This window comes from Peromyscus californicus, unplaced genomic scaffold, assembly GCF_007827085.1.
Source record: "Peromyscus californicus insignis strain IS unplaced genomic scaffold, ASM782708v3 Scaffold_7__1_contigs__length_154581171, whole genome shotgun sequence".
Taxonomy (NCBI): Eukaryota; Metazoa; Chordata; class Mammalia; order Rodentia; family Cricetidae; genus Peromyscus; species Peromyscus californicus.
Genome location: NW_026294595.1, coordinates 7,284,030 through 7,302,716, shown reverse-complemented (window position 1 = coordinate 7,302,716; position 18,687 = coordinate 7,284,030). Strand labels below are relative to the sequence as shown.

General features: G+C 47.0%; 1 protein-coding gene across 4 annotated transcripts in view; it reads left to right on the top strand.

Annotated features, from left to right (window-relative positions):
- Nup214 (nucleoporin 214) overlaps nt 1-18,687 on the top strand; it is an 87,411-nt gene that overhangs the window by 42,818 nt on the left and 25,906 nt on the right. For all 4 annotated transcript variants that reach the window (XM_052722603.1, XM_052722602.1, XM_052722601.1 and 1 more), the window contains 7 exons: nt 332-431; nt 5,837-5,912; nt 7,137-7,215; nt 9,675-9,765; nt 11,487-11,548; nt 13,351-15,123; nt 18,280-18,350. In XM_052722603.1, the coding sequence (XP_052578563.1) occupies nt 332-431; nt 5,837-5,912; nt 7,137-7,215; nt 9,675-9,765; nt 11,487-11,548; nt 13,351-15,123; nt 18,280-18,350 (2,252 nt within the window). The remainder of the gene's footprint in view (nt 1-331; nt 432-5,836; nt 5,913-7,136; nt 7,216-9,674; nt 9,766-11,486; nt 11,549-13,350; nt 15,124-18,279; nt 18,351-18,687) is intronic.

The following is an 18,687-nucleotide window of genomic DNA, read 5'->3' as shown; positions in this document are numbered from 1 at the left end:
TGACGGCAGTAGCCCTGACTGAGGGCTGTGAATTCTCTGGGTATGGCCATCCCTTTCAAGATGAGCCAGCAGTCTGGCTGGGATCTGGGTTCTGCTGCAGATCGCTGGCCAGGGAATAGTCCCTCTATGATAGTATGTTTTATTAGATGCCATTGAAGTACATTCCTTGGCCCTTGGTAACACAGATCAGCCAGGTATTCTATTGCCCACACTGCTGAGTAGATTTCCTTTCTATAAGGTTGCTGTCTGCCCAGGGTCATGTCCTGGGTGTTCATTTCTTTTGATCCTTTACAGGAATTAATGTGGTTCTCTCTCTTCCCTGTCTACATAGCTGTGAGCACTCTCACCGAATCAACTTTGAAGAATGTCCCTCAAGTGGTAAATGTCCAGGAACTGAAGAGTAATCCTGCAGCTCCTTCTGTGGTCATGGGGTATGTCATGGCTCTTCTGTGTGTTCATTCCACAGTTTGCTGTCATGGAGGCACTTTGCCTGGAGGGAGCACTGCTGTCACATGTGACTTTTCTCACTGTGGAGGAATGGGCAGCCACAACTAAGTTTTTAGGAAGGCAATTTTTCACCTTGCCAGAAAATTGGCTGCAGCTCACAGACTATGGTCTATGAATATTTTGCTGGGTGCAGAGTTGCATGGGCAACTAAGCTGTAAGTCAGGTGTGAAGATTGCTATATCCACGGTAGTTTTTGTTTTGTTTTGTTTTGTTTTTTTAATGTTCTCAGGGTGCCAAAATTGATATTTCAAGTACTAGTGGCCAGTGTGTAATGATGGTGGTGTGGAGATTGACAGTGCCCTCCCTGACTTCCTCTCTCCCAGCACTTGAATTCTCTTAAGTTAACTTGTCTTCTTTAAGAAGGAACAGGCCAAAAAAAAAAAAAAAAAAAAAAAAAAAAGCCGGGCAGTGGTGGCGCACGCCTTTAATCCCAGCACTCGGGAGGCGGAGGCAGGCGGATTTCTGTGAGTTCGAGGCCAGCCTGGGCTACCAAGTGAGTTCCAGGAAAGGCGCAAAGCTACAGAGAAACCCTGTCTCGAAAAACCAAAAAAAAAAAAGAAGGAACAGGGCCGGGCGGTGGTGGTGCAGGCCTTTAATCCCAGCACTCGGGAGGCAGAGCCAGGTGGATCTCTGAGTTCGAGGCCAGCCTGGTCTACAGAGCGAGATCCAGGACAGCCAGAACTAAAAACCCTATCTCGGGGGAAAAAAGAAGGAACAGTATTTGAGAAGCAAGCGGCTGTGCTTGCAGAAGTTCTGCTTTTCCTCCGTGCTAGTTTAGACAAGGTCCTTGTCAGAGGTGCCAGCCAGCCCCATCCCGTGTGTGTGTGTGTGTGTGTGTGTGTGTGTGTGTGTGTGTGTGTGTGTGTGTGTGTGTGTGTGTTGTACACACCACTCATGCACTACTCACTGCACAATTTTGGAGCCACATTCTTTCTAGAGCAACTAGCCTCCCTATGGAAATGTTGGGGACATTCCTTTGACTTGAATTAGGGATTATCAGGGACCAGTGTCTTTAGGACACTGTGTCTAGTGCTCATGGATAGCCGGTGGAAAGGGGAGCAACTCCAGGCCCTGTGTTTTTACACTGCATTCCTGTTCTCTGTTGCCACTGTGGAGCAGACCTGCCTACCCAAGGTTCCGGTCTCATTTTCAGTGGACTTGCCACACTGTCTGCTGGACTTCAGTTGTTTGTATGTTGCTCTATTTACCACCACTGCCTGCTGTAAAACTTTATAATTATCTCAGGGTCAGACTAATAGCCAAGAAACCAAATTTGCCCTCTTTGTTGTCTTGAAATGACTCAAGGCTGGTATTTGTGGTTGCTGTGAGCTCCTCAGAGAACTCTGAAGTTGGGAATTACAGCAGATTCCCGTCACAGAGAAGTCAGGAAGCCACTGAAAGGCAGAGTGCTGTGTAGGACAAGGCCTGTGGGCAGAGTGTGGGTTGATACTTCTCAGACGTTGACTGCGGCCGAGGGATGGAAGCTCCTTTCTCCTTTGCCTGTGCTCAGACCACCTCTCAGCTCACCTGCTCTCTGACGGCAGCGTTTCTAGCTCTGCTTTTCTCCAACAAAAAACCACAAGTGCTGGCGGGAGATTTTAAAATCTGCTCTTTATTTTCTGTGTGTGTGTGTGTGTGTGTATGTGTGTGCGTGCATGTGCGTGTGCGCGAACGCATGCGCGCGCACCTGCAGGAGCCTGTGGAGACCAGAGAGAGTGTCAGACCCCCCAGGAACTGGAGTTACAGGTGTCTTGTGAGCCACTCTGCATGGGTGCTGGTAACTGGACCCAGGTCCTCTGCTGGAGCAATTAGTGTTCCTAATGCTAGGCTGTCGGAGTTGGATTCTGATACAGTTATTGAACTTATGCACCCAGTGCCTAAAACATAATTTTCATTTTCATTTTTAGCTTTAAAATTGTGTTCAGTTATGTTTATGTTCATGTGCACACATGTGCCCAGGCACATACGGAGATCAAAAGACAACTTGTGGAAGTATGTATGTATATGTGTGTCTAAATTCACGGAAGGAAAGACTTGTTTGTGGCAGCTCCTAAAGCCTCTGACACTCTGGACTTGAGTGTTTATACACTGTTTAGTCTCTTAGGATGGATGGCTTATTGTTGATAACTCCATTATACGCTATAGTGTATACAGTTTACGTCAGCGTAGTCTGTCGTCAAGTGATAGCACTCTAAAGAACAGTGCACCACTTAGCACGGTGCTCTGTTCTCCCTCTGTCTGCTGTTACTATGCATTTTATTTCTGCCTGTCTTACACCCTGTGGTGCATTTATTAAACAGCTGGCTGTCTTGTAAATGGATTTCTTACTTAATTTTTTTTTTTTAATTTGTTTTTTGAGACAGGGTCTCACTGTGGCCCTAACTGGTCTTGCACTCACAGAGATCTACCTTACCTCTATCTCAGGAGAAACTACATTTCCACTAAGAGACTTCTGGACAATGCTTTGTCTTCAGAAATGTGAGGCTCAGCAGAAAGGACAGTAGCTGTTAGGTGTGTCTCCATGGGCAGGTTTCAGGAAAGCCTCAATAGGTTTGGACTCCATTAAATCAGTGGTTCTCCACCTTCCTAATGCTGTGACCCTTTAATACAGGTCCTCATGTGGTGACCCCTAACCATAGAATTGTTTTCACTGCTACTTCATAACTAATTTTGATACTGTTATGAATCATAATGCAAATATTTTCTAATGGTCCTAGGCAACCCCTGTGAAAGCATCGTTCAATATGCAAAGTCACGACCAATAGGTTGAGAGTAACTGTATTAAATAAAAGTAACATACACTGGGTGAGGCAGTTCATGCTTTTAATCCCAGCCCTTGGGAGGCAGAGGGTAGACCAATCTCAAGAGTTTGAGGCCAGCCAGGACTACACAGAGAAACCTTGCCTCTAACGAAAACCAATAAATACATAAAGTAACATTTTTATCAGTTTCTCTTTTTCCCTCTAGGCTTGTTGTTTCTTATTTTCTTGATAAGCTACCCTCTTGCCTCACTTTTGAATGAATACCAAAAAATTCATTATTCATTACATAATTCAGTAGCATGTAGTTTGGTTCTGCCCCTTCATATATGAGTATTTATTAAAAGATACACTAATAATTAAAATTCTCTAATAGAAGACATGTATCTCATGGTTTAGGCCATTTAAGCTGTTGAAATAGGTGAAAGAGTGAGTCATTTTTGACCCGTCCCGGCATTGGGCAGAATACTTACCACTAAGAAAGGGCTTGCAAAACCCTGGGATGTCTCATAGCGTTCACGGCTCCGGTTCTCACTGTGCTGTTTTCTGCTATGGTCCTGCGACAGTTGCTTCCTTTTTTAGGTGTGTGTGTGTGTGTGTGTGTGTGTGTGTGTGTGTGTGTGTGTGTGTTTTACATTCATGTATGTGTGTACATCATGTGTGTGCCTGGTGCCAGTACAGGCCAGAAGAAGGTATTGTATTCCCTAGAATTAGTTACAGGCAATGGTGAACTGCCACGTGTGTGCTGAAATTGAGTCTAGGTCCTGTAAGTGCTCTCAGCCACTCTCTAGCCCAGTTGTTTCTTTTGAGAACAGGGTATACAGGTGATGTCAGATCTGTGTCGGGTTCCTCTTGCTGGAAAGCAGAATAGAGTTACCCAAAATAGGGCAGTTCTGAACCTGGGTTTCCCACGTGCTCTCATGGGCATTTCTAGCTGTTGGCTTCCTTCCTTTGGCCTGTGTTTGTGCACAGTCCTTGATCGTGTTCATTTGGGAGTGTGTTGTCCTTTGCTGTTGGCCCTTTGAGTTGTGGTGGAGATTGCTTGGAGCTGGTTTATGGATAGGTTTATTGGCTGCTTGTGCCAAGCGGCGTTTCTCCACCGCGGTGTCACGTGGCATAGTGTGCTAGTCCTATGCCTCCTCGTTTTGTGTTTGGGGATTTGGGGTGCCCGGGAGACATGTGGCCTAGTCACAAGTAAATAGAACAGTACTGCATGCAACTAAGCTGTCGGGATTTAATGTACCATCGCGTTGTCACTAAATTTTAGGTGTAAATATTTTCCAAGATTTGGAGAAATTGATGTTTTTAATCTTCGTTTCTAGTTTTACATAAGAGGTTCATTTCCCTTGTGGGTTTCTGTCTTCAAGTTGACTGAATCCACCCTAGGATCTTGGGTCCCAGCAGTCTCGCCAGCACATTCCTTCTGAGATGAGCAGAGCCGAGGGTGGCGCAGCACCCGAGGACCTGTGTGGTAGAGCGTCTCGGGCCACTTTCGCAGCTGCTTTTGTTCTTGCAGAGTTATCTTTCACTGAGTCTGTTTTTCTTCTCCAGTCTAATCCAGTCAGGGAAGATTCTCTGTTGTTCCCACGGAGAATCCAGATGGACTCTAAAGACTAAGCTGCTCTTTGATAAGCTGTAAGCTTATCTCCCTCTTTAAATCCCCCACCACCACCTGAGACAGGGTTTCTCTGTGTACTGGAACTCGATCAGTAGATCAGGCTGGCCTTGAACTCAGAGATCCTCCTGCTTCTGCCTCACAAGTGCTGAGATTAAAGATGTATACCACCACCACCTGGCATCAAATTAATTTTTGATGGAACGTTATTAATACTCCTCCCTCAAGTCTGAAAAGTGTTCTAAAAAACAAATCCCACAGCTACAATTGCTACTATATATTCCAGTTAAGTAGCTTTAGGCTGAAGACAAAGAACTTGAAAAGCTTCCCTAAATGCTAAGGACTTCTGTCTCTGATTGCACTGATAGGTGGACTCTTCATATGCTCTCACTAGCTAGGGAGTGAAGAGTGGTTCCCTGAGGACAGCTCAGGGTTGGTGAGAGGTGTCTTGGAAATTGGGTGTACGTCACAGAGTAGCCCAGATGCAGACTGGAAGTGGAGCAGTGGTGCTGTGGAGTCCGCCATAGCTGCTCTGTGAACATCCAGTCTCTGGTAGCACCTTGGTTGTATGTGTGGCTGATCCTCTTTTTTCAGGCTTGAAAAAGAGAATTGGAACTTTCCCACATGGTCTAAAACTAGGGAAGCAGAAAGGAAGAATGCCAATTGTCTGAATAAGAACAACATCTATTTGGAAATGATTACAAATTGTTTCATGGAATTGTAGAATGGAAAAAGCTAACAGGGTCATTATTTTGAATTTTATATGATTGAAAACCCAGATTGCATTTAAAAACTAATTAATTCTTCAACAGAATGTCTGGTGAGTTTGGTTGGGGTCTCATGTCTATATTCTGCCACAGAGTGTTCTCATCTGCTGAACAGGGAACTGACTGGCTCGAGGATGAGCATGTTTGTCCCTAGCCCTGTCTCTGAGCAAATGCTTTGTGTCTTTCAGTTCTTCAGTGCTGCACTCAACAGCCAAAACACCTCATGCAGTGTTAGCCCCGGTGGCTGCCGGCCAGGCTAAGCAGGTATCTTACTGATGGATCCTTTATCAGTCATGCCTACTGTCTCTGTAGCTGAAGATCACTTTACGACTTGGCTTCATTTAAATGAATGTGATTCTTAGAAAAGCTGTTATTTCTTTTCCATAATCCATGCCAGTCTTGATTGACATGGTTAACCAGAGTAATAAGTCACGACCTGATACTGTCATCATGTACCGTTGACTCTCTGCTCTAGCCATCATTTACCATACGCTATTGATAGAATGCTTTTGGATGGGGTGTTTTAGTTTACAGGAGATGTTTGTTTGTTTTGACTTAACATTATCTTAGTTCACGCACCTGACTTGTACAGTAGGTGTTTAGATATGTCCCTTTTGAGGCAGCCGAGGTCAGGAGTGGGCTCATCCAGTCAGGAACTGGTAGGAACAGCTGGGACCCAAGGCTGCCCAGTCTCTCTGTCTTTACTTCTCCCACCACACTGTTGAGAGTCAGTATTGGGTCTGGATTGTCTTACTCCTGCAACTCTGTTTTTCAGAGTTTGCATGCTTTCAGTGATGTTGTGTCTAGCTTTGACTTTTGACTGATTGTTTTTAGTTAAACAGTACATAAGAAAATAATAGAGAAAAAATGGAGGTGGGTGTGACTAGGAGGAGCTAGAAGGGAAACGAGCTCTCTGGAGCTTTCCCTGCAGTCTTGGTTTCTCTCATATCTGCCTTGGAGATACACGGCTTTAGATGGCACTTGAAACCAGAGTTAGGATTGTGTCTTCATAGCTGCCATGATGAGTTCCCAGCACCCTCCTGTGCCTTAGCTTGCCTCTGTTCTTCATGGAAGATGTGTAGTTAGCTCATACACCTTGGCAGGTGAGGACAGTGGTTGCTGCAGGCAAAGCCCAGGTGGTTTTTCTGCTCGCTCTGTTTAAGTTCACTAATTAGAGCTGGGCTGTTTTCTTCATTTGCCCATTCATTCCTGTACCAAGTACTCAAGTGCTATGTATGTGCCAAACACCGTCCTAGGCACTGAGAAGTCAAGTCATCTTTGAGCCACACAGGTGTCTCCAGTGTGATGTTATAGGTGATTGACTCAAAACATTTACTATTTTTCCTTTTCCTCCTTTTTTTGGGTAATTAAACTGAATTCGTATATTTGTGCTTGCTTAGTTTGTTTTTACATTTCCATCTTACATGTTCATTTATTCCAATGATGGTTAGCAGTTTAGCATAACAGTTTTTCTTATGTTCTGTACAGGGGTCTTTGATCAATTCCTTCAAGCCGCCGGGACCCACACCAGCATCCTGTCACTTGTCCTCTGGTGATAAAGCTGCAGGTGAGTCTGCATGGCTGATTTAGGAGATGAAGCTGATAGATGCTCCTGATAGTTCTCCATGCCGATCACCGAGCCAGCAGGCAGACAAAGAAGAACAGATGCTGTTTTCCGAAGGCCTCAGCTATGAGGCATTGCTGGGGTTGGGTGGACTACTGTTGGTAGGAGCAGTGTCTGTAGGGAGCAGTCTTCAGGCTGTAATAGGGGTGTGGGAAAAGGCTGCAGTGGACATTTTCTGCGCACACTATCAACATTCACACTTAGACCAGGAGAGAAAACTTCGCTGTTTCCCTTTGGAGTTGAGGCATTAGACTTTGACATGCCCAGGACCCTGTCAATCATTATCCATTCACTCGGACGTCATTGGCTCCCCACATCTAATCCCTGGAAGCCCCTAGTTCTCATGGCACCTTTGTCAGTGTCTGCTGTTGATCTCGTCCTTAGCCACCTCGTGGGGCCCCACAGCTGCCGTCTGAACAGCCTGTGCTGACTAGTTCTGCACATCGCCACTCTTGGCGTCCGAGCTTTTATTTCCATTTCCATTCTCCAGCTGATTCGGTTAGAGACTGAATGGGACACAGCAGCTGCCCACTTAGCATGATGGCCACCAGTCACCCCGTCGCTTCCTTTCTCTGCCATCCAGAGCCCTCTGATCTGAAACGCAGAGTGTTCCTTACACGCAGGAAAACCACTATATATAGATCAGGACAAGTTTGCTGGGTTCAGCAAAGACTTGATTCATTTAGGACTAAAACAAATTTGTCACTTTCTGGCTAATATTTTTCTGGTGAAAAAGTTTCAGAAGAGCGTTATCTTAGTTCTCTAAAGGACTTTGTCGCAGACCCCTTTATTCCACTTTAAGTTAAGACTCAAAGAGACCTAAGGCCTCGTGGCTTCCATCAGCGCTCAGCCCCTCACTGTCCACTGCTGTCTTCACTTGCAGGGCGATCAAGGCTCAGAGAAGAACTTCTCTCTTTTAGACTGAAAACTCTGCACGCCTTTGCAAAACCTATTCTTGTACTTGAAAGAGTCCCACATGGTAGCCCAGGCAAACCTGTAACTCACTATATATAGCCCACTGCATTATAGCTCAGGCTAACCTTGTCCTTGAGCTATAATCTTCCTGCCTCACTTCCCAACTGCTAGAATTGTAGGCATGAGCCACCATACCTAGCTCACTCTTGTGCTCTCTCTCTTTCTCCTTCCTCCCCCTCCTCCTCCTCTTCTTCTTCTTTCCCCTTCCCCTCCCTCCCTCCCTCCCTCCCCCTCCCCTTGTACGTATATTTCTGAAGTCTGTTAAATAATTCTCCTACTCATCAGTAATAGAAGTACTTTCCTGTTTTGCTGATCACAACATGGTCACATGTCAACAAAAATCAGTGTAAAGATATAACATGTAGAAAGTGAAAGTGTCCCTGGGAGTCTTTTTCAAAAGTGACCTTACGAATTTTATGTGTATCTTTTGAGACTAGTGCATTCTTTTGTTTTGTTTTTGAGTATTGTTACATTAATGTAGTGGAAGGGGCCATGCAGACCATAGTGCTCATGTTAGTGTCGGAGAACACCTTACAGAAGTCACTCTCCTTCCACCGTGTGGGTCCCGGGGATCCAGCTCAGTCTGAGTCTTTACAGCAAGTGCCTTTACCCGCTGGGCCCTCTCACCAGCCCACTTTATTGTCTGAAACATGAACAGACATTTTTCTGTGTGTGCTTTTCTGTTTCCCCACTCTTCAGCCCCGTTACAGTGAACATCCTGTTCTCTTCCTGGCAGATTCGCCTTAGTCATTTTAATGGCCTCAGCATTTTAGCAGCATTCCGCTGGCAATTCAGGGGCTTCTATTTCACAATTACGGACAAGGCTGCACTGAGCATGTTTCTAGAACCCACATTGCATTTCAGTATTGAGTCGAATTTAACATGGGGCTGATGACCACTTCCCTTAATGTCTACACTTCTATTTTCTAGAGTGATCATATATGGCAAGTGTCTGTTACCTCTGTAGCTAGGAAAAAAGAAAACTGGTATTTGCTGAATTAAAAAAAAAAAAGCACCCAACCTCTGGAAAGGGCAGGCGTGAATAGACAAAGAGATCTCAGCGGCCCTGAAGGTACTGCTCAGAAATGCTCACTTCAGTCAACCCTGCTTGTCTTGGGATTTTCCCCTGCAGTGTAACTAACTTCAGAGAGTTAAAAGCTACATTATAGGAAAGGCATTTTGCCAGTCAGTTGGTCTAGAGGAATGCATCCTTAATTTAGGCTGCACGGAGATTACTTCTTCTCTGGAAAGGAGAGTGTGGCATGCCTTGATTTGGCATCGCCATTGACAGAACCCAAGAGCAAGACTAGGAGACCTCAAGCATGAGGCAGGCTCTAAGCAACAGCTCAGCCTGAGCTGTAGGGAACGACAGACCACACTAGCCCTTCTGACAGACTTGCAGAATGTCCTTATTTTGTCCATTTCAGGTCCAGGGATAGCCAAGACAGAGTCAGCTGTGACCTCGACTCCATCTGCTGTGGGGCAGCTCAACAAGCCTTTCTCATTTGCTCCATCAGGGTGAGTGGTGAACCTACATTTTGTGCTAAGTCACTATCAATCACATCCACAAGTACATCCTGAGCTCTTATGTCATCTACAGACAGTGGCAGTAGTTAAATGTTTTAGTGTGAATCTGTTTTCCCTTTGTGGTTCAGGGTTATTATCATATTTCCTCTTTTTTAAGCTTAAACTTTTTTTTTTTTCTGGCGGAGAATGTTTGTTCACTTCTGTAGGTCAGCCAGTATATCTGGTGTTTTTACTCTGACACCATTTAGTATTTAGTCAGCATGACTGTGGAACGGTCTAACTGCCCTGAGTTGGATCTCTTGACCTGCACAGAGAATGCAGTGAAAGACAGTAAGCATTCTGAAATTCTGATTTGTAAGTAGATGACAGGGAATAAGGACTCAACAGAGAGACTCATATAGTTCAAGCTGGCCTCAAATTTGCTGTGTAGCCAAGGATGGCCTCAAGCTCCTGAACCTCCTGCCTCCACCTCTCACCGTGTTCAGTGGCAGCCATGGTATAGATTTGAGTCAGGTTAATGAAGCAAAAAAGACTTTTCTAAACCTCATCCTTTATTCGCTGAACACTGGCAGTGCCCATTTTCTGGGTACATGGTAAAAGCCAGGCAAGTCAGATTGTGACTGCCACCCAGACCTGGTAGCAGGCTTGTTGCCACTGAAAGGCTGTGTTGTCATTTCTGTTGGAGAAGCCCCTGCTTTGACTGTCTGCCTCTGTACCTGACTCCGCCAGCTTCACTCCCTTCCCTCTGAGTAGTGTTCTGATTATCCTCCAGCTCAGGGTGAGAAAAGGGCACTGGGATCAATCAGAAAGAGAAACTGTATGTGGCTTCCATTGTTAGAAATCATTACATCCGTACCTCCCAGGGATAATTGAAGCAGATTGTCAAGAGTAGGTCAAGGCCAAGGATTGCTGTATCCTTTACAAATATAATGATTAATCTTAATGTCTCTGAAATGATAGTGTTCTTCCAGTCTGTAAAGAAAGCTGGGACGATTTGGGTGAGTGAGCCAACGGCCTGTCTATTTGAAAAAAAATTTTTTTTGCCAAGGTTGAGGCCAGCCAATTAAAAAAAAAAAGGTTTTTGCTCTTTAATGTGATAAATAAAGTGTGTAGCATATCCTTAGGTCTTTGTCCGTTTGAGGACGGCAACAGTAGTTGAGAAAAGCTGGGTCTTGGCATTATTTGCTGTATTTGATAGGCCTGCTGCCCCGTGGTTTAGAGTTACTCAGTTGAAATGGGTGCTCTGGCCGCAGTTTGCAGTCTGTCCTCGACACTCCGGCTGCGTTCTTTGCACAGCAGGTCTCCTGACACGCTTCTTGACCTGGGGTGGGTGCCCAGAGTCTCCCTGTTGTCCCTTTGCTGCCTTGCCAGACTTCCCATTCACTCAGTAGTAAGCGTCTGCTCCAGGGCCTTCCCATGCTCATTCTTAGATGTTTTCACTGGGGCAACTTCACTTTTCTTAAAATAAGTCTCTTCGCAGGCCTTCTGTGGAAAGCCCAGCCAGAGCCTTCCCGCAGCTGCTCCTTCTCTGCTTGGATGTGCTGGAGTGGCTTTACTGCCTCTGAGATGCGGATTTGAACTCCGCTGTTGCTTACCACTGGATGTAATCCTTCAAGGGCAGAACATGTGAATGCGTTATGAGGAGGAATAGTCAAAGGGTGACAGTGGGTCGTGGGTTTGTTCTTTTCTAACCTCTCTTTCTCACTCTTCAGGACTGCCTTTGCTTTTGGGACAGTCACACCAGCACCATCTTCTAGCCTCACTGCTACACCAGGTACAACCCCATGTCTCCTTACGGGGGAGGTTATATCTGAACGTGTGTTGACACTGTGACTCTGCGTGGGTCTGGTCACAGTTCCTGGTTGATAGTGATGACATACACTAGAGGCGTGTCAAAGGACTAGGAGGAGCCCAGTAGCATCTTCTCAGCACACAGGAGGCCCTGGCTTTAATTTGTAGAAGCCGAGCAGCAGCAGATGTTTGCTCTAGAACCTGATAAGGGGCTAGTGAGAAGGCTCAGCACCTGCTGCCAGGCTGAGCATGTGGAGGAAGGAGAGAACTGACTCCTGAAAGTTGTCCTCTGCCTGCCACATGCTCGCCCACACATGCATGCACACAGAATAAACTATTTTTTTTCCTGGTTTTTCGAGACAAGGTTTCTCTTTGTAGCTTTGGAACCTGTCCTGGAACTCTCTCTGTAGACCAGGCTGACCTCAAACTCACAGAGATCCTCCTACCTCTGCCTCCTGAGTGCTGGGAACATAATATTTTTAAAAATAGCCTGTTGTGAGGGAGATCAGTCTGTTTGCATAATTACAAAGAGAGGAAGCACTTGCTTCTCAAAGTCTCATTTGAGTTTGGACCCAAGATAAGGTAGACATAGTACTATGGAAGTAAAAGACCAAACCTGATTCTTTTCAGACACTGTCTGTGTGCTAGGATTCCGTAGCCTCAGTTTTGACTCTCAACCCACCCAAAAGACAGCACTCTGTCAAGTTCCTCCAAGCTCTGAGTAGTTAGAGGTAGCTTTATTTAAAGGAAGCCTCTACTATGAGGCGAATGTTTTTTTCGGGAACCTGAAATGTTAATTGCATGGTTGAGTTTAGAGTTACATACGAACCTCCATAAAGGCCACTGCAGTTGAGTTACTTTCTTTTTCAGAGTTTTTCTCTTTAGCTAGTTTTCATTTAACCCGATGTCTTCTGTCACCTTTGCTGGGTCTGGTGACACAGGCTTATAATCGCAACTACTTGGGAGTCCTGGCTTCCACCTTGTTTGACATGCTAGCTGACCCATGTTCCAAGGAGCATCCTGTCTCTAGTATCTCTCTTGTTTTAGGGACACTGGATGCACATTACTGTTTCTGGCAGTATTTCTGTGGGTATTGGGAGTTCTGACTTGGGTCCTTACATTGTGACTCAAGCTTTGCCCACCCAGCCTCCTCCCCAGTCCTGCCCACTCTCACTTGCTAGAGTAAAAATCAACTCAGACGTATGAAAGCTTGGAAAACAAAGCCGTTGTCCAGATCATAGGAAATAAAGTAGGGATAAGCTGTGATAGTGATCCTGTATCAACTCTGAATCAGTACAGTGTAGATAACACCATCGCCAGTGGTAACACTCTGTACTCAGAGAACCCCAGTAAATAATGTCATTATCATCTGTGCATGGACACTCGATGCCCTTTAAACAGCAGCTTCCAGTCTGGGTCCAATTGGCCTATCAGGATTATCCATAGATTACCAGGTGCCCAGGGCTGGAGGAATCCATTACCCAACACAGTGTTGAGAGTACATAAACAGGTGCTTTTCTACTTCCCTGGGGATAATTTGTTATTCTCTGTCTCCTAGAGGTCATGTGTGTTGTGATGCAGTGGTCAGAAAAGGCTCTTCGTTCCTTCCCACCTAGAACTGACCCAGGCAGTCAGTCTGTCCTTTCCAGGGAACTCTCTGCCCTTGGGACCAGATGTCCTGGCTGTGAAGAGAGGAGAGAACTGCCTTAGAAATGCAGTCAGTGGAAATGTGATCAATCATATTTTGCTAAATCTAACCCTCTTCCTGGTTTCTTTTCTTGCTAGGGGCAGCACCCCCCACGAAAGAGTCAAACCAGCCCGAGACGTTCTCATTTGGCGGAGGAGGCAAACCTTTCTGTGAGACCATTCCTGGAGGCTCCCCTCCCACAGGAGCCACATCAGCACCCAGCACTTCTGTAACAACTGCTTCTCTGGGAGACTCAGCTCTGGCCAACAGCAGGCCTGCAGCTCCGTCTGGAATTACTGTGTCCACTGCCGCAAGCAAAGTGGAAGCTCCGGTGTCCAAGCTGGGCGAGCCCCTGTTCCCAAGTTCCCTAGCGGGAGAGACACTAGGGAGCTTCTCAGGACTTCGTGTTGGCCAAGCTGAGGACTCTTCAAAGCCAGTCAGTAAGGCCTCATCCACAAGCGTAGCCGGAGTCCAGCCAGCCAAGCCCTCAGGGTTTAGCTTTTCTAGCACTTCGGTGGTCGGGAAGCCTGTGGAGCCTGCTGTGACGTCCTCTGGAACCCCTGCGCCAGCCACACCCGTCTCATCCCTGAGTGTGAGCACTAGCAGTTCCTCGACTACAGTCTTTGGCAGTCTGCCCCTTAGCAGTGCTGGACCTTCTGGGCTCATCAGTTTTGGTGGGGCATCTCTGGCGGGTAGCAAGGCTAGTTTCTCATTTGGAAGCCCACAGATTAGTAGTACAGCATCATCAGCTGCCCCAACATTGACCTCAGTTGCCCCTTCCCTTACATCATCTTTCCCCACCTTATCATTTGGTGGCCTCTTGAGTTCAACATCAGCTTCTTCTCTGCCTGTGTCCTCTGGTAAGAGCACAGAGGAGGCCACACCATCAGCTGTGCCTGAGAAGTCAGGCCATGGTGAAGTCTCAGCATCAGCACCCTCCCTTCCAGTACAACCACAGTCAACCCAGCCTCCCCAGGCTTCTCTGCAAACTTCTGACCCTGTCAAAAAAGAACCTGTTCTTGTGCAGACCACAGACAGCAGCCCCAGCCCACCAACATCTGCTGCCAGTCTTGTGGCATCCACGGAGGCCACTCCGATAGCCCCAGGGGGCCCTGACAGCAAGACAGAGGCTGTGTCTCCTGCTTCCACCTTTGCAGGGCCGGGGCAGGCTGCTGTTGGAGCAGCTGTCCTCACAGGGGCAGGCTCAGGAGCCATCGAAGCACCGGGTACCCCGAGCACCTCCAGCACAGCCTCCAGCGGTGCCCCAGCTTCTGCCACGGAGACAACTGTGTTTGGGACTGCCACTTCTGGCTCCTCGGTCTTTACACAGCCACCTGCTGCCAGTTCTAGCTCAGCGTTCAGCCAGCTCCCCAGTAACACGGCCACTGCCCCCTCTGGCGCCCCCGTGTTTGGACAGGTGGCGGCCAGCAGCACGGCCACTGCCACCCCACAGGCCGGCAGCTCAGGGTTTGGCAGCCCTGCGTTTGGTGCTTCAGCCCCCACAGTCTTTGGACAGACAGCCTTTGGGCAGGCCCCCGCCTTCGGGCAAGCAGCAGGCAGCCCTGCGGGTGGCTTCTCTTTCAGCCAGCCCGGCTTCAGCTCTGGGCCTGTCTTTGGCCAGGCTGCTGCCTCCTCTACGCCCACATCTACCAGTGCCAGTGTCTTCGGAGCTGCCTCGAGTGCCAGCAGCCCTGGTTCCTTCTCATTTGGACAGTCTTCCACCAACACAGGAGGGACGTTGTTTGGCCAAAACAACCCTCCTGCCTTTGGTCAGAGCCCTGGCTTTGGGCAGGGAGGCTCTGTGTTTGGCGGTACCTCGGCCACTACCTCCACAGCTGCACCGTCAGGGTTCAGCTTTTGTCAAGCCTCCGGTAAGACTTTGCAGACTGTTTGGACTTCCTTCCCTTCTGTGCTGTTGACAACATTTGTAACAAGCCTCCACTGTTTTTGTAATGAAAAGAGAGGAGCTGGGTGTTGTGGTGAGGATCGGGAGTTCAAGTTCAGCCTTGGCTACATAGTACATTCAGAGCCAGCCCAGGTTACATAAAATTCTGTCTCAGAAACACAAAGGCAAATTAAAAAATGTAAAAGAAAGGAAGAGCAAAGAAACAAAAACTAATAGCCAAGATAAGGGAGAGACTTAGTGCCCAAATGCGTGGTCAGGACTTGCTTTGTCCTGGCTGGCTGGCTGTCTCTGTGGCTCAGTGCTGCTCTGCTCTTGGTCCTCAGTGAGCTCTCTACTTGGCTGGCCACAAGACTGCCAGTTGCACAGGTCAAAAGAATACACCTTTGTTTAAGGCCACAGCAAGTACTTTACATTTGGAAGGCGCTTTAGAGGCCCTAAAACTACCAGGCTCAGGCAGCCTGACACCATTTTTCTTGTGGGAAGTGGGCACACTGCCACTTGAATAGCAATTAAACACACAGAGACACACATTTTACTACTTTTGAAGAGAAAACTGGATGCCTCACTTTGCTGTATCCAGTCTTAGCATCCGATTTTACTTTTAAAGTTGCCAGTAGACATTGTAATGTGGAGATCTGTTCCAGGTGTGGCTTTCTGGTGGTTCTCTTTTTTTTTTTTCTTTTTTTTTTTCTTTTTTTGGTTTTTCGAGACAGGGTTTCTCTGTGTAGCTTTGCGCCTCTCCTGGAACTCACTTGGTAGACCAGGCTGGCCTCCAACTCACAGAGATCCGCCTGCCTCTGCCTCCCAAGTGCTGGGATTAAAGGCGTGCGCCACCACCGCCCAGCTATCTGGTGGTTCTCTTATGAAAGGTAATTCTTGATGGGCGGTGGTGGTGCATGCCTTTAATCCCAGCACTCGGGAGGCAGAGGCAGGAGGATCTCTGAGTTTGAGGGGGAAAAAAAAGTAATTCTTTAGCAATTAGACCCCAGGGGAAACAAAAGATCAATGATTTCTTGGTAGGCAAGATTGCAAATAATTTCCGATTAATTTCTTCAGTAATAATTTATTTGAAACAACTTGTAATTTGTTTAAAGGAATGTTTTCCCTCTTTCAATGAGTGTTAAATTCTTACAAAAACAACCATAAAACACAGTGGAAAGAAAAACACAGCTCTGAGCCCCCCATGCCCTGAGGCTATGCAAAACAAGTGGCCCATCTGAATGACGATGTGATGGCTTAGTCCCAAGAATGGGCAGCAGGCCTAAGTCTGTGCAAGCCTCAGCAAGGCAGCCCACCAAATTTGGAGCCTCCAAAGGGGTCTTATTTTAAACAGTACTTGGATGGAAAGCTCCTGGGCCTGTTACCTCCAGGCCTAGTTGAGGAATTGACATTTGTCTGTACTCCCCCATCTAATGAGCTCCAGAAGTGAGTGTGAGGCCCCACCCCGCTCTCCTCTCCTCTCCTCTCCTCTCCTCTCCTCTCCTCTCCTCTCCTCTCCTCTCCTCTCCTCCTTAGTTACAGGCCCGCCTCACTTGCCTCTCTTGTGGTTGTACGTGGCAAGAATATCAGTAAGAAAGAGTCCTCATGGTAGGTTAGTCACAGCACGTCATGAAAGAGACTGGTGCAGCCTCCCATTTCTGTATCTGAGGGTATCCTCAAGGGCTAGAGCTGATCCCATGTGGATACCAATTAACAACTGTGTTTACATAGACTTTTCTCCATTTCCTCGGAGGGGATTGACATTTCCATGGGCGTGTGTATAATGCATTTTTTTTATAAGTTTTTTTTTTTTTTAAGATTTATTTATTACGTATACAGTGTTCTGTCTGCATGTATCCCCACCTGCCAGAAGAGGGCATCAGATCTCATTGTAGATGGTTGTGAGCCACCATGTGGTTGCTGGGAATTGAACTCAGGACCTCTGGAAGAGCAGCCAGTGCTCTTAACCGCTGAGCCATCTCTCCAGTCCATACAATGCATTTTGATGAGAATCACACACACACACCCATCCTGTCTTATCTGCTCCTGCTGCCTTGGAGCCTTCTTCTCAGTACATCCCTCCTGCTTCCCTTTTTTAATGACTGACCTTGGTTAGGATGCTTCATGAGCATGGGGATGGGATTGTTTACCGGATCACGGACAACTTACCCATAGCTACCCTTCTAAAGGAAGATGACTCCCCTCCTCCAGGAGCCATTAACTACCAGTAGCCCCTCAACTAGGGGTAGGGCCTTCTGTGTCCTCCCCGTCCATCCTGGAGTGTTGGCAGGCAGGTAATCCTCACTGCTGTGACTCCATGGCACAACGGCCATCTTGGCTGCATCCTTCCTGTCGTCCCGCTCTTGAATTCTCTACACTTCCTTGCTCCGTCTTCCACAGTGTTCTCGGACCTTTAGTCCAGTTTAGGGTTGAGCACTCAGCGGTCACTTAGTCTCATCATAGCTATGATTCTGTTCATTAACCTTTGCCTGTTGCAGAAAACTGCTCTGACCAAGACTGAAAGTAACCTAACCTATGGCCCGAAGAACAACTATTTAGAAGTAAAATTTGACTTGTCTGTTTGGCAGAACAACAGTAATAACTTCCCCACCTCATGCCTATGACCTCCTTAGCCTGGGCTTTCGACCAGGTTGTCCACAGTGCCAGGAATGAATTTCCTCATGTGAAATGGGCCTCAAATCTAAGCAGAAAAGTAGTTGGTTATTCCCATAACATTCATGTGACTGTTGCTTAAATAGGCACATCTTTGTTGTTGTTGTTGTTGTTGTTGTTTTTTGAGACATGGTTTCTCTGTGTAGCTTTGGAGCCAGTCCTGGAACTCACTCTGTAGACCAGGCTGGCCTCGAACTCACAGAGATCTGCCTGCCTCTGCCTTCCGAGTGCTGGGATTAAAGGCCTGCGCCGCCACCACCTGGCAATAGGCACATCTTTTCTGGCGGGTCATTATTGTAGCATGCAGGCTAAAAGCACCACTGGGTAAGACCAGTTATGACTTTTTACCCCCGGCAGCATCCATAAACACTTGAAGACTATGAGGGTTTGGTTGGGTTTGGGTTTGGGTTTGAATTTTGATATTTAAGAAGCTTTGTCCAAATTGAACTTTTGGCTTTATGTCTTGTAGGTTTTGGGTCTAGTAATACTGGTTCTGTGTTTGGTCAAGCAGCTAGTACTGGTGGATCAGTCTTTGGCCAGGTAAGTGTGCATGGTTGTTTCTATTTGTATCAGGATCTGTCCACTTTTGCTCAGTGTAATAGACTCAGTTCACTCTTGGGCCAGGCTAGCAGACAACCACAGAGAGTTCTTGTTCTTTTTATTCTTTCCAGACAGGGTTTCTCTGGGAGGTCCTGGCTGTCCTGGAACTCACTTGGTAGACCAGGCTGGCCTTGAACTCGGAGATCTGCCTACCTTTACCTCCCGTATGATGGGACCAAAGGTGTGGGCTACCATGTCTGTTCCACATCTAGTTCTTAAACTCAGTGCTCAGCTGCTTTTAGGATGCAGAAGACCCTGCTGCAGGTTAAAGAGAGAA